General features: G+C 40.1%; 1 protein-coding gene across 7 annotated transcripts in view; it reads right to left on the bottom strand.

Moving 5' to 3' along the window:
* Nucleotides 1–15,828, bottom strand: part of tox2 (TOX high mobility group box family member 2) — a 113,928-nt gene that overhangs the window by 42,440 nt on the left and 55,660 nt on the right. For all 7 annotated transcript variants that reach the window (XM_078248963.1, XM_078248965.1, XM_078248967.1 and 4 more), the window contains one exon: nt 6,172–6,231. In XM_078248963.1, the coding sequence (XP_078105089.1) occupies nt 6,172–6,231 (60 nt within the window). The remainder of the gene's footprint in view (nt 1–6,171; nt 6,232–15,828) is intronic.

The following is a 15,828-nucleotide window of genomic DNA, read 5'->3' as shown; positions in this document are numbered from 1 at the left end:
GAGACACATGGGAGCTGTGGAGGAGGACTAAATCATATTCATCAATTTCTGCAAGTTGAGGCACTAAAACTGTGCGACAGACATTGTGTCTGTTTACAAGAGCTCTTACACCACTAAATCTCTCATTAAAAACATTTAGGAATAATGAAAATAACACAAAGGCCTCATTGTAAGTGCAGTCTCCCGTGTGTTCAGTGTGTTTTCTAAACTTAATCATAATCACATCTGTTTCCTACCATATAACAAAAAAAACCTTTCCAACGGTCTGCAATCTGTCTCTGATTCTCTGTGTCTCACAGATCTGCTGTTGGCACTCAAACACCTCCCTAATTCCAATTACAACACCCAGGGGACCAGTACAATCCCTGCCAGCATTGACTTACAATAAAATAACTGAAACGAGAAATAGCATCAAGCTTACCGTTAAAACATCATTTGAACTCCCAAAATGTAAAACAGGCAGACAAACTTTCAAATCCCTCGTTACCAGAAGCCGCCTTTTTGATACCTGCATTTTACTCAAAGAGGAAAGAGGGCAATGCATTAACTTAAAAGTGAGTGGGAAATGCAAATGCAGTTTCCACTTTATCATCAGGCATTCAAACAGACCCTTTCAACTCAGCAATCCATAATATTTCAGCTTTGATGCTCAGGAAATGGCCACTGCTCGACAGTAACACGGAGCTGGATTCTGCTCTAGTAGTAGTCGGACTAGTGTGACTGGCTGGGATACACACACACTGTGCATGCTAAAACCACATGCAGTGTCTTGGCAGCAAAGACGCTACAGCGGCAGCCAATCAATAAAACCTTGTTACGCTAATTGCAAGATCATAATCTCTGTTTCTACTTCTGCTGAATATCCAAACAGTCACTCCATTAGCTGAATTATTCCCTTGTGCAGTTTCTCTTCCTCTCACTCCACCCCCTCCACCTTCCATTTCCTCCTCGTGATCTTTTTTTTCTTCTTTTTTTCTGTGACATATTTCTCTCAAACAGCAGTTCTGCTAAATGAATTCATAAGTCAGGGAGAAAGACATCAAAGCAAATCATTGTCAAGGTAAAGTGCTGATGAAGTATACTGTTTCTTTCACTTTGCTGCAGAGCTATGAGAAGGCATCACCACAGTGCATTATCATTGATCGCATCGCTCCGTACTGCTCTGTTTAGTATTAGCAGAAGAAATCCCACTTCAGGTGAAGGTCTCCTAAGACCTTTATAACACAACAAAGGCTCTCTGCCTGGTGCTCTTCCACACTCCACTGTGGAAATGTCATGGTAGTGTGTCTCTTTTTTTGCGCTCGAGGGTCCGATGAAAAACTCTGCGAAGACACCGGAACAAGCCGGAGCTTCTCGTCGTTGGTTACTCTTTCCTACTTTGTTGCCACGACAATGGTCAGTGGCCACAGGGGCAGACAAAGACTCTGTTGATGCCAAGACCAGGGTCCGTGACCTTGTCATTGAATCACTAACACGTTGTCACTCCGCTGGGGGGGGTAGAGAGAGACTAGAAGAAACACTACAGAGAACTGAGCAGGGTCAGACGACGATGCTCATGGGAACATTGATATGACAATGGCACTGACCCCGTTTCCTTGTGACTCATCACGAGAATATACCCATCTAAGCATCTCACTATATGATGCAGTTGGCCCTAGTTACTCAACAGGGCCATGCTTCTGTCCTATATGTAAGTACCTTATGTAAAAAAAAAATTTAAAAAAAAGTATTTATATAGGTGAGCCAGATTAAATAGAGCGATTACATGCAGAAACTGAAGTGAGAGACAGCAGAGCACTGAGAGACACACTTTCACAGTTTGGAGGCGGAACCGCTGACCCAAATGCATTTAAATGCAATGGGGGGTAGAGAGAAAAAGAGAAACAGAGTGAGAAAACAAGCAGAAGAGGGAGAGTCAGAGAGAATGGGAGGAAGAAAGACCGAGAAAAAAGTGAGATAATAAAGCAGCAAGCAGAGAAAAGTGAGCTTTAGGCAGTATGATTTGTTTTGATTCAAGATGGAATATATTGAGAATAATACAGCTACTGTATATACTGTACAACATCTTCCGGAATAAAATGTTAATAAAAGATTATCCCTGCAGCTGTCTTATTCCTCTGTTCATTTTTATCTCTGCAAAAATAACACAAGACTAAACATATTTCCAACACCCAATCCAATGAAACACATTTACTTGCATAGAATACAAACTATACTAATAATTGTCATAGTATACTTTTATTGCAATTAGCAGAGAAGGAATCGATGCACACTACCAATTTGAACAGAAGTTATGCAACACAATGCTAATAGACATCAACCAAACGGCAGCTGAATCCCAAATCTATGCATATTTAAAACAGTCAGTGTACCAAAAAAAAGTTTTTGTTTGTTTATGAATGTGCTGTTGATGTACAGTGTTCTCCCACAAAGCAGTGCACAAAGAAATTCGAGAAGCTGCTCACAGCTTGATGACATTTCAAACTAATAGTGGGTGGTCAGGCGGGTGGTACAGCTCCAGAAACATAGTTTGGAAAAACATTTTGTTGCTTTGTTAAGTTCAATTGGCAGTTGAATTCTGAAGCAACAGTTTGATTGATGCCTGTCTAAATAGCAGTAAAATGGTATTTCAATTATTTGAATTTCTTGTGATCTAACTCCAGAAACAGTATAAGGATATAGTATACATTATACTGTACACGTGTGTCAATAATATGGATTTGGGTCACCACAGTCAATTATAATTCACAAAGATTTAATACTAATTTGTTTGTTTTCCAAGATCTTCCTCAAGCTGCTTCCCCATCGTCCACAGAAATGAAGCATTTTTAGTCTGCATACTGACTTTTTTGAATATACTTTGTGACTTTACAAGGTGAACACACTACATACTAGAATTGGTATGTAGTGCAGAATTAGGACACAGCTACGGTGGTGCAGATCAGTGATTTTTTTCTATTTCTTCCATCTCTATGTTTTGTTGTCGGAGTGTGTGTCCACCCCTAAGGCCCTCCCTGATTCAAGCTGTCAGAAGGAAGGAGAGGCTAAACTTGGTGAAGCGGGGAATAGAGCAAGGCACATGTCAAATATGAGGGGATTTTGAGTAAACAAAGTATAACACAGAGCAAAGCAAAATTGTCTCTCATCCCATCACCGTGTTTCGCGCTATTTCCCTCTCTCTGTCTCTTTCTCTCTTGCTTCCTTGATCCCCACCTTTCTCTCCCTTTCTCCCTCTGTCTATCTTCCATGCCACATTTGCGATGTTTTATCTGTCCCTCAGTAATTCATCGAAGAACATTGTGCACATCAGCGCGACTTGTAATCAGTCAATCAGCACTGCAGTTAAAGTACATGTGCTGAATGAAAATGGGCGATAAAAGCAGTGGTTCTTAAGATTTTTTAGACAGCCAAGTATCAGCATGATAAATGTGTCAGATAACAGCACTATCCTACTGAAAATCCCTTTGTAACAGAAATATTTGTTGTCAGAGTAATCTAAATAAATTTTGGGAATCAAGAAGCAGCATGCCTCTCATTCTGGGCCATGAGCCACACTTTAACAAACCAGAGCATTAAGAAATTAAGCAAAACACCAAATGCAACAGAAACACAGAACTACTGTAGCCTATGGGTCGGTTCTAATAATTGCAATTGACAGGGACAAATTCCCTGCTTCCCTGTGTATGTCAGATGGGCTTATTCCCAAACTTCACAAATCCCCCTGTCCAAACACAACCATATGGTCTCCCAGTTGTTCACAACCAGCTGTGCTACAGTGTATCTGGCACGGTTGCCATGTACTGTAGAAGAGCGCTGACTCCCCCTCTATTCTAACTAAATAAATCCTTTGCAATAAGGTCAAAACTCACTCAGAGTGAAGCAACGTTTTCTGCTTGGCTTTTACCAAAGGAGCACAGCGGATGATTGCATAATTGGAATGAAGTGAATTTGAATTTTATGATGGCAGAGATTAGCTTAATGGTTGACACTCTCACCTCACAGAAAGAAGGTCCCAGCACTCTTTTTTGGAATTTGGATATCTTTACTGCTTTTGGTTCTTTGGTTTCCTCCTATTTAACAGAAATGTAATTGACAGCCTGACATAGACTGTGATGGACTAGCAACCTGTCCAGTGTGTTTTAATTAATTCTGCCTAATGCATGCTGGGATAGACTCCTGCTTCAGTGTTTAAAAGACAACAAATATTGTATCTATTAAGGAAGAGCCATCAATACTTTTAACGTTTTACGTCACAATTTAAAACCATATCCTCTGTATACTTCAGAATCGAGTAAAAAAGGTTTTTATGAATTTTTTGGCCTTTTCTTGCCAGGACAGCTATGTGAGAGAGAGGAGGAAGACACGCAGGAAATCATCACAGGTCAGATTCAAACCCTGGACCTCTGCATCAAGGCATAAACCTCTAAGTATATGTGCGCCTGCTCTACCCACTGAACCAACAAGGCCACGGGTTTTTAAGAAATTTAATAAGAAATTTTAACTTCCTTTTGCAGAGTGCAAATAAATTGAGAATTATTATTTTAATGTTTTACTACTAACTTTGCTTGTATGTCATATATATGTTTTTGATGTTATTTGATTGGGTTGCCATCAAGGTTATAATCGTTAACGAAAACGAACGAAATAACGACAACTAGGTGGGAAAAAACATTGTCTTTAACTGAAATAAAAATAAAAACGAGGCATTACAAAAAAACGATAACTAAACTAAAACTGTAATGTCTGTTTGCAAAACTAACTAAAATAAAATAAAATTATCGAGTAAATGTCCTTAGTTTTCGTCTTTGTTGATGTCTTCCATAGAGCAAATAACGTTATAGCTTTCCGACCATGACATTTCCCGTAGACATCTCCTCATTCTCAATAGTTTCTGAATGGGAACCCAGAAATCCCGACATTCAACGTCAAATTGAAGACAACATAGTCCATGCCCCTCGCCTGGCATCATAGTGGTACCGAAAGTCGGAAGAAAGCGGCACCTATTTGATTATGCCTTGCAGTGGAAGGTGGTAAAATATGTGGACAATTTGAAAGTACATTTGAGAAGCGCACACAAGCTAGGAGGCTAACCTAGCTTACCTTAACAAGGTAAAGGAGAACACAAAGCCCCCTTTCCCCGAAACAGGGCCAGGCAGCATGACAGAGACAACAGCAGGACAGAGAACACTACAGGAAGGCTTTCAGCGGCGACCCGATAGCTGCTGGTTAGTAAATACGCAGGAACACCACAAGCAGGAGGAAGCGTGGGTTAATATGTGGATTGATACTGGGATGTCTACACAACTGTGTGACTTGATTGACTTCAAAAAGTTCACCACTTTACTCGAACCAAAGTTCAAAACACCTGTTCATGTCTTCTTTAGTCTGTTGGCTATTTAGGTTTTTTTCCTGGAACACGTCACTTACACATTTTGCACTTAATGTGGCGTCTTGTGTAGACTGTTTACATATTTATGACCATAGGTAGGCTACATTTTGGACAAAAAGACTAAAACTAACACTAAAACTAATAAAAACTAAACTAAATTAGCAAACCCGCTTTAAAAAGTAATTAAAACTAAACTAAATTTGAAAACAAAAAGTCAAAACGAAATAAAAATAAAAACTAATGAAAAATGCAAAACTATAATAACCTTGGTTGCCATACTGTAACTGTTTTACACAGTTTACTGTAGGCTATGTAGTGTGTGTAAAAAAAAAAGTTTTGTTAATGGGCATCCAAATGAACAATAACCAATAAAAACAGGAATCGTTTGACTGTATTTAGACTTCAGGTTCTGGGACAAGAAGAAACGTTTCTGTTTATTCCCAACTGTGACCACTAACACTTATATTATTATTTAATATTATTATTATTATTCTGGGGGAATATTTCACCAATAGAGTGCAGAATGCGTTGAATATGTATTTCTGTTAAATCTTGCAGTATAAAACATGGGCAAACTAATTGGAATGTTTTTTGAGAGATTTCAGTCCCTTTGCTTTCAGCTGATGTCATATAACTCAGTGGTTGTTTCTGTAACAATACTTTGTCGTCCATCATAACAAGCTTGAACAATAGTGGATTGAAAATGGCTCGGCAACGATCATTGGAACAGATGAAATGAGAGGAAAAGAGCAGGTATTCCATTAGAGGCAATTTGTACACACCTGGTTTGGCGGGAGGAAATCATGGTTGTTTTCATTCATGTACATGTTGTCACCATCAAACTGTAGAGAGAGAGAGAGAGAGAGAGAGAGAGAGAGAGAGAGAGAGACATTTAGAAACATTTAGGCAGAGACTAACACATCACAACAGGGACAGAAAACTGATTTTCAGTCAGTCAGTGGAGATACGGAAACAGTGTAACACTGCAGCCTAATGACTGTGAGTCCTCGGCTTATAGACCTCGATGCTCTGGTGGATGTCAGTAATTACAGTTCATTAGAGACACGTATAATTATGCTCTGTCAAAGCTTGTGTAACTCACACTCTTAGTCTCAGCTTGCCGACAGCCTGAGGTTGTGTGTGTTAGGGCGCACACACCTTACGGCTGTGATTCCACGGGTGTCACAGGGCGACAAAGGCACAACAGAGTGATTATCACAACACTGAGAGCACAACACTTGCACCAGCGGCCATGTAGTTAGTCAGCCAGCAAGTTGGCCAGTCAAAGGCAACATTAACATAATCAAACGGCATGTGACAGGTAAGTCAGCCAGGAGTTGACCCAGAAATTGATTTGCTGTGCCGCGCAGTTTGCTAAAACAGCTACAGGAATTTCCGGGGACCTACTTTCCGTGTTTACTTTCAGTCAGACTCAATGACAAGAAATCAAGATGATTTCTATGGAATTGACATTTTTTTGGAAAGCTGTAGGAGGTTCATGCTCCTCGCTCTGATCGACATTATTTGTACCGAAGTGCGGGGTTTCCAAAATCTCTAGAATGGAGGTGGTGATCATTATAATGGCCATCAATCATTATAGAGGTTGACAAATACTGAAATCTAAGAAAGCCCACCAGACACAGATGCTGTTTCCCACCCTTAACAATTAGTAACATAGCTGACCAATCACAAATCACCACTTTCAGCAACCCTGCGAAGCAGCCACCCAACTAGTGACTGAGACTACACAGAGGTGAGAACAGCCTTTAGTGCTTTTGCACTTTGCCAAAGAAACGAGGACAGGGCAACCCCACTAATCCAGAACTCAGAAACACTGAGCTCAAGAAGCCTAAAGGGGAGGCATAGGCTGGAGGAAAGGTGACGGTTTGAGGTTATGGGGATGAGAAAGATGAGGGTGTAGCCCTGAGCCAATGGTAAAGGAGTGGGTAGAGATTATGTATCAGTGGGAGGTACAGTAGCAAAGATGCTGTAGGAATGGTGGCAGAGAGCATGAATGAGAGAGAAACCGAGTCTGAGAGGAGGAGGGCTGTAGCAGCAGTAGTGGCAATAGAGCCTGTGGTTGTTCTGGCTGTAGTGTGATTAACACTGGGGTCACAGCCAGAGGCCGCAGCTTGAAACACACAGGCATATAAACATGCACACACACACACACACACACACACACACACACACACACACACACACACACACACACACACACACACACACACACACACACACACACTCCCACAGGCCTTCCCTGCTTCTCTGTCTGACACAATTTGGCACCAGCCATTTATGAGGATACAAAACACACCTCAAGACAGCAAGTAGTGGCCGAGATGAATTACCGCTGCTACTGTAAGGTCAAGTAACAGGATGGATATGTGCCTACAGTAGCTTACAGAACTAGGGGTGTTTCTCAAGCTGTGGGCAGGGACCCAAAAATGGGCCACAATCTTTTATAGCCATGTTCTTGTAATAAGCTATGTATTACAGGGACTAAATCTACTGTACCTACTGTACTTTTTCAGTTCACTTTTAAGGGGATTTGTTTTGTTTTCTTGAATTTGTGTTTCTATCTTTCCAACAAACTACAAAGAGAATTCCTTGCAACATTATTCAATTTGAAGCCCCAATCCCATTTCCGCATTATCATTCAGACTCTGATCGAGCTGTTACTTCTAGTACAGTGCATTCTGTCTGATAGCACCATTAGTTTGCTGGAGGAATAATCATTGTATTCTGCAATGAAAACTAAATCACTTGCTTTATTGCTCCTGGAAAATGATTTTACATATCCTAATCACATCGTGCAAGAAGTGACGGTATTTTGGAATAGGTTATTTTCACACCTGCAAACCAGATGTCGATGAGCGAAACGGGGTAAGTAGAAAACAATTATACAGAATGTCAAAGAGCAAACCAGAGTCTGTGGTGGTGGCTCCTGCAGCACAATGTGAGTCACTGAGGGCAGAGTTGTTAGAATAACAAACAATATCTAAATCGGAAAAGGTAAAAATAATTATTTATTTGTGGTTACCAAGTACAGTAGCCAGTTAAGCTAATAGCATTTAATACACCTACTCCAACGGGAAGTGCGTTAAAAGGAATAAGACATTTTGGGAAAGAAAACTCTAAAGCTCACAAGTTATATCTATTTTGTTTAATCTGTACACACAAAGGAAATGTAAAACCAAAAAAGTGCAGTTTTACAGGGTTTACAGGTTATGCTTGGGAAGAATTCTTTGGTCAGGACTTTCTTACTTTCTTGCTAATTCGCCCCGCTTCTAGTCTTAATGCTAAGCTAAGCTAAATGGCAGCTAGCTTTAATTTAAGACAATTTGTCAAATGACTTGTGCCACAAACCATTTTATTCTGTTCTTAGTAACTATGAGTTGTTATTTACCTGCTAAATTATATCAAAAATCTACTTTACAGTAGTAGTTCCACATGGGAGATTTCGACAGAAAAAAGTTGAATAATGGTTATAAAATGTGTTTCTTTTGTGTTATAAAAGTCACACTTTCACCTAAAAGTGAACCATATTCAAGCAACTAACCAGCTGAAGTGTCCGTTAGCAAGCCCCTGAACGCCTACCTCTAAGTGTGACTAATCTGACTAATCTGAGCAAAAGGTTCATTTCATCTGTGCTCCCTGCTCTAAGGTTCATTTAACATTTTGAACACTTGAAAATGACAAAACCTCTGAAATGTTAGAAAATAATGTCAAAAGCTGAGAGAGATGCATGATAACAAAATGTATACAATTATTTAAGGAGCCAAATAAAAATGCACTAAGAACAAATTAATAATGTATGTGGCTTTACAGCAATGGTCTAGGAAAGCTGTTCTCGCTGCCAGGTGGCGGTTGTTGTCTGCAGAAATCAGATAAAAAATGTGTGCATATAAAATCTTCCTCTCATGTAATCTGACTCATATTATGTAGATCTTTTTTTTTTTTTTTCCAGAAGTCATAATGTGCTCAGTGTGCACATACGAGCAGTTGACATATGAGAAAAAGCGAGGTTTGTAAGGGAAGGGCGAGCATGTCGTGTCTCTCTCTGTTTGCTTTCCTGAGGCTTTGAGGTCATTAATCATAGCGGTCAAATCTACAGCAAAACAATTGTGCAAAGGAAAACACAGACAGAGTGAGAGAGAGAGAGAGGGGTGGGAGAGGGTGAAGCAGGGAGGGAGGAGAGGGTGAAGGTGAGAGAGAGGTGGAAAGCAACAGTGAGATGGAGGAGAGGGGAGTCATGTCGAGTGAGGGAACGAAGGAGAGACATTTTGAGATAGATTGAGGCTTGAGAAAGAAAAGGGACAAGTACGACCTGTACAACTGACGCATTTGACACCAGACTCCTGTTTGCATAGCAGAAATGCAAATACATGAGAGGGAGAGAATGGGAGGGAGAAAATAAAGTGGGAGAGAGATGCTATAAATAGCTGTGTGTTTGCGTAAAGCCAAACCAATGTCAGTTTGATGCAGGAAGTGCACCACAGTCATCGAGGTACCAAAACAACTGTTGACTGGAACACCACATATCAGAAATGTAGCTTTCCAGAGCCATCCGACAAGGACTCACATCTATATTGGCATCTCAAAACCGTCCAAATCATCCATCCACTAAAGAATAAGTTTCCCTTACAAAATTACACCATAGAACTGAAGTGGAGAAAATTATGAACCAGGAGCTAATTTGTACTCTTACTGATGACAGTGAAAGAAATTGGGACAGTTTTTACTGTATTCTAGGTACAGTAGCTTTATCTGCTGCAACCAGATCATGTTCAGTATCATATTTTTAAAAAATAATTTCTAGTTTGTGTTTCATACTGCATATAAATATTCATATGTTTTGGATATCTGTGTTTTTGGTTTTGTGTTGGGTTTAGTGTGTACTTTTGTAATGTGATCTTACAAAAAGGGTTGTGGCGATCCATTTCTTTCTCTACTGAAACCAATTCCAAGACCTTGATGCGTCCGGTATACTCGCCGCAGCCGACCTGTCGTGCACAAATGTGACGTCATGGGAGCGCCGTAACTGTTTATACTTGCGCATGGAGGTTGCGACACTAGTTGCGGTCTTCTCCTGAACAGAGGTGGCGCTAATGAGGAAAGGCTACCGACTTTGCTATTTCTAGAAAAAGGTAAACAACGGCAGAACTGGCAGAAGCATTGACGTCAATGTTTCTATTTGATTCGATGACCTACTTCGTCAGATCAAGCCTTTCATTCACCATAAAAGAACTCATCTTAACCCAGTAAGTTTACAAGAGAGACTTGCAGTGACTCTGAGAGTCCTGGCATCCGGTTCCCCTCGAACTCGTCCATGCTTCCTGTTTCCGTTTTGTCGTGCGGCGCTGAAAAAAATCCTGGCACGCCAGCGAGATCTACGTCATTTTGATGTCACATTGGCGCTCAACAGGTCGGCTGCGGCGACTGTAAAAAGGCCTTAACTCTGGGTATCTGCCAATACTGGGTACTGATTGGATACCATTGCTCTCTTTTGCCCAAATTACCACTCTGTATAACCTCACAATGTGGAACTCTTTGGGATAAGTACAACATTATCATGCACCATGGATACTGTGGCACTAAAAATTCACCTGCCTGCTGTGATTGAATTATTTGTAACAAAAACTGTTCATTTTATTGACAAACCAACTGGACTTAATATGGATCAGTTAAGTCTTGCCGATACAGGAAACACTCACTGAGATCGGTAACGGTGTGGTGCCCTACTTACAAGAATTTTTTTTTTTAGATCATTTTCATATCAATTCCATATTCCTACTGGGATGGTTACTTTGCATTCTGTGCTACAGTGTTGCTAACCTGCATTGATCTACACGAGAAGCTTTTCTCATAAGGTTGCAGTGAGCCAAACTGTGCTTTACTGTACGTACTGAATACCAAATCACACAACCGGTAACTGCGGCCAGGGATGTTTCAGATTTAAAGAAAGATGAGGCAGGAGAGAAGGAAAGAACAGGACATAACCCTCTTTCTAGTCTCTTTTCATGGTTAGAGTGTGCGCCTCCCTAGTTTTTCACCCCAGCGTAACTAATCACATGTCTGTCAATGTGCCCATGGAAAGAGGCAGCAGTCAAAATACCTGTGTCAGGACTGTGGTCATTAGAGCATTCAGTGACTTGCTGGCAGGCACACACACACACACACACACACACACACACACACACACACACACACACACACACACACACATACAGATGAATGCACACATGTGAATGCACACACACACATATACATACAGACCTAACCAAAGCAGAGTATGGGGGATGGTGTAGTGTAAAGCAGATATGGATTGCCTGTGTATTTGTGTGGATATCGCTGCTGCTGCATGTGTATTTCACCTTTATGTGTTCCTTATGTGTGTGTATGTTTGCATGCTGTATAGACAACTTAGGTTCTTGGCTCTGAACGTGTGTACATTGCATGCGTGCCGACGTGTTTGTGTAATGTATCCTGTCCAATAATACACACATTGATCCCAGTGAGATAAAGATAACAAAGTCAGACCTTCCGTAATATTTATTTTCCCATAACAGACCTGCTCAGCCACGCCCAGTTATATAACTCCATGCAGATGAAATATGGTCTTCATTACCTTTAAACCACTACACACAGAAACTAGTGAGGAAAAACAGAATTGCCCTTCTTTCTCGACTGAAAGAGCACGAAATGAATTGGAGCAGCTGAGATTTTTTACATTACCATGACAAATACGGCGAAATGGGGAGGCGAGAGAGAGAGAGAGAAGGGAGAGACAGAGAGATGCATGACGACAGACAGAAAAGGGCAGATCAGACAGAAAGACCAAATTGTGTGAAAAAAAACACATCAGCTCAATTTGTGCTTGACTGTAAGCTGTGAGCTGAGAAGAGAAATAAAATAAGGGATTTAGCTGGGAATCATGTTAAACCATGCAAGTGAATGAGTCCCCAGAGGAGAATGTTCCCTCTCTCGCTTATGATGGACTTAATTGCCTCTATCAGTGTTAAGATATAACATTCATCTCAGGTTTATTGCTCTGCTTTATGGTCTTTGTCCATCATACTGAGGGGTTTCAAGAAGCAGGCCACTCCTCAAATGGCACCTTAAAATAATGAGAGAGATTACAAAGCAACAAGGGGAAAAAGAGGGAGAGAAAAATAAGCATCATTTATATCTGGAAAATGAGAGCATTTTACAAGCAGATCTAGTATGTGAGTGAGCCGGCGAAGCAGAATGGTTTTGATGGTATGCTGGTTGGATTACTCTTTGGTTTCAAAATGCATGGTTCGTCAGGCTAAAGGCACACACATCTCCCCCACCTCTGACCCCCGAAAGCTCTGAGTAGGTGTAGGGTTTCAGATGGCCACACAATCGTGCCATTGTGCTCCTGTTAACACAATGAAAACAAAGCTAACACATCGCAGACATTCAACTCCCCCCACTCTGCCCAACCTTGACTTCCAACACAACTCAGGTGGAACACTGAAATGGATAATCAAAGGATACAGAAATCTGAAAATAACTCAAAAATGAGACACCAAAGCATACTGTTGGTAATGTAAAAATACTTGCAATGGATTCCGTCTGCATACACACCGAACAATGAAGAATATTTTAACATAAAATCAAAGCTTAACATGCATCTGGAGCAACGCGACATTGAAAGATCATTTCATTTCTTTAAGATGTGGTTCTGATCTCCTAAAAACAGGCTGCTTCTTATCACATGAGGGCTTGAGAACCATGTCTGCATGTTCCATTAAATCTATTAAATCCACTTGCATTATATCATAGTGCTTACCACACAATAGGAGCCTTTCAAGGGCAGTCCCAGAGGAAGCCAACAAAGGGCCCTCTCTTTCAGGGTCTAGTCAAGTAATTCAGAAAGAGCCAAACACGATTTTTGTGTGTGTGGATCTTCTCCACCAGACCCCGAGCGGCAATTTCACCAAGTCAAGAAAAAGGCTGTCGGTGAAAAAAGGAATAGAGGGGGAAAAAAGAGCAGTTTTTTAAAAAGACACACAAGCTCTTCTGAAGAAGTGTCCTTCCCCAAAAATAGTGATTCTCTAAGGCAGAAAAAGGACAGACCTGGAATAAAAATGCCAGGAATGCTGATTATATTCAATAAATACTCTTATTTGCATGTTTGTTACCTTCACCACAAAGGTAATGTTTTCAGTTCTGTTTGTCTGTCTGTCCAACCATATCACCACACAAGACCGCTGTTACTGGACAATTCTGCAAGACTCCCGATTACATTTGACATGTCTTTTACATAAGTGCCAAGGTTTTTAAAAGCCTGGTGTTTTACAAAATCTGCATATGGCAACTGCGGTACGCTTATGTTTAGGAAAAGATTGCGGTCATGGAAAATAAGCTAAGGTATGCGTAAGACTAGGCAACTAAAACAATTGGTCAAAGGTGAATGTTAATTGCAGATTTGTGATGGGACCAAAACTCCAGTCTCTTGCACAAAAGTCAGATGTCCTACACCCTGAACCTTCAGCATCGCTACAGTACATCAAAAGCCAACTGGATCCGAATACTCGAATATTCATTCGATGGATAGGTATTTGATTTTCAATTTTGGGATTTGAATATATTAACCCTAAGCCTCTCGCTTCATCTTTTTTCAAACTTAAGTATGCAGTGCACAGATAACTAAGGATGTTAAGTTTCTGTATGGGAGGGGCAGGGTCATTGGAACTGTTCTGCGCTGAAGCGATGCAAAGGCTCATGGGAAAAAATATATATGTTCTGAATGGTTTCTGTCCTAGTTAAAGTGTGTTTTAATAATGTTCTGTTAATGTTTTGGGTTTGCATTTATGTTACCTGGGTTTTAGTGTTGTATGGTTGATTTAGTGTTCATGTACATGTATTGTTGCAACATTACCGAGACCCGGGTGGGGACTGATGGGCTCTGGGCAGGGAGAAAATGAGCAGAGTCTTGAACGCAGATTGGAAATCAGTGACTCTATCTTCTGACTGAAACTTTAAACCTAACATAATACATTGGGAAATTACAATGGTTTATGTGTAATGTCTTCATTTCTGTATTTTTGGGACAAATGTATTAAATACATTGTTCATACTGACATAAAGGAAAATAAACAACATTTAGCCTATATGAACAAATTATATCTGTAGTGATAAGTAGCCTAATGTTTTGTATTTGTTATTTTAATTTTCATGCTTAAAGTGCGTAGTTTCTGTTTCGCCCATGAGGAATTCAAAGTAATGACAACACCAGTTTCTGAACATAGCCATACTGAGAAATACTGAGAGTTGTGTGGAGTTGATAGTCTTAATTAGCTTTGTAGCAGCTCATTTGGCAATGGCTTGAAAGTACGCATTAAAGCTTTAACATGCTTATTTTGACTCCGGAAAAAAAAATGTATGTTTACTAATGATTTTTAGTAATGATCAATGAAATGTAAACTTGATTTTTCTACTGCATCAACGTCCTGCTCTGCATTAATACAACTTGACCTGTTAAGTTTCACCTTGTGTAAAAAACGTGGATGGTTTGAGGCAACAGGTTTCCACGCAAATTTCTAGTAAAGTCAAATAATTTGGGATAACAGTGTTGACACAATGTGCAGGCACATATGCAACGAAATGGAGGCTCACATTTTGTAGACAAAATAATAGGCAAATTGGTCAAAATTAAAAAATAATAATTTGCTGCAGCCTTATTTTCAACTATAGATGGTGCTACAGCAACATAATGAACTTATATGGCCATAATTCAGTGGTTAAGAGATTCATTTGACATTTTGAAAAAAAACTCTTCCTGTACAAGCCTTCTTATGCCAGGGCAGGATTTAGGTATTCTCCAAATACCATGGCTGCCATTTGTTAATCAGCAGGATTGTCTTTCACTGTGATACTTGATGCAGATTCAAATCTAGATGGAAATTTAAAAATGTCTAAACATTTTCTATTAAGATAACATTGTGCAGCCTTGGCAGAGGTATATGCTCTCTGAATGCTCTCTAATTAATAATGACTTTTGAAGACCTTTTATGTTCTTGCATCCAATGACATTTATGACCTTCTCCATTCAAATTACAAGCATTGTCCCCTGCTTCATTCTGTAGCAGTAAAGCATAACTTTATCTGTTTGTTTTCCGAAGAAACCAATCTGGTTTGCACAAGTACAGTACAGTTATTTGAAAACACACAATATAGCACCACCAGGAAGAAGAAAAAAAAACCTTCTTTCTGTATTTGGGACCTCACCATGTATTTAAATCTAAATTCAGCATCCTGTGTCGTATGTTTCTATCAATAGGGCTCACAATAATTTACTGTTCCTTCATTCACTGCCATGCTGACTCCACATCCAGCCTCTGCCACTAGCATTCAAGCAGAATTTTTTATTACCAATCTAATTGCACATTCCACCCTGACAAGAGCTC

The sequence above is a fragment of the Sander vitreus genome, chromosome 4 (genome assembly GCF_031162955.1).
Source record: "Sander vitreus isolate 19-12246 chromosome 4, sanVit1, whole genome shotgun sequence".
NCBI lineage: Eukaryota > Metazoa > Chordata > Actinopteri > Perciformes > Percidae > Sander > Sander vitreus.
Note: the sequence above shows the minus strand (reverse complement) of the source record. Positions and strands in the feature narration are given on the sequence as shown.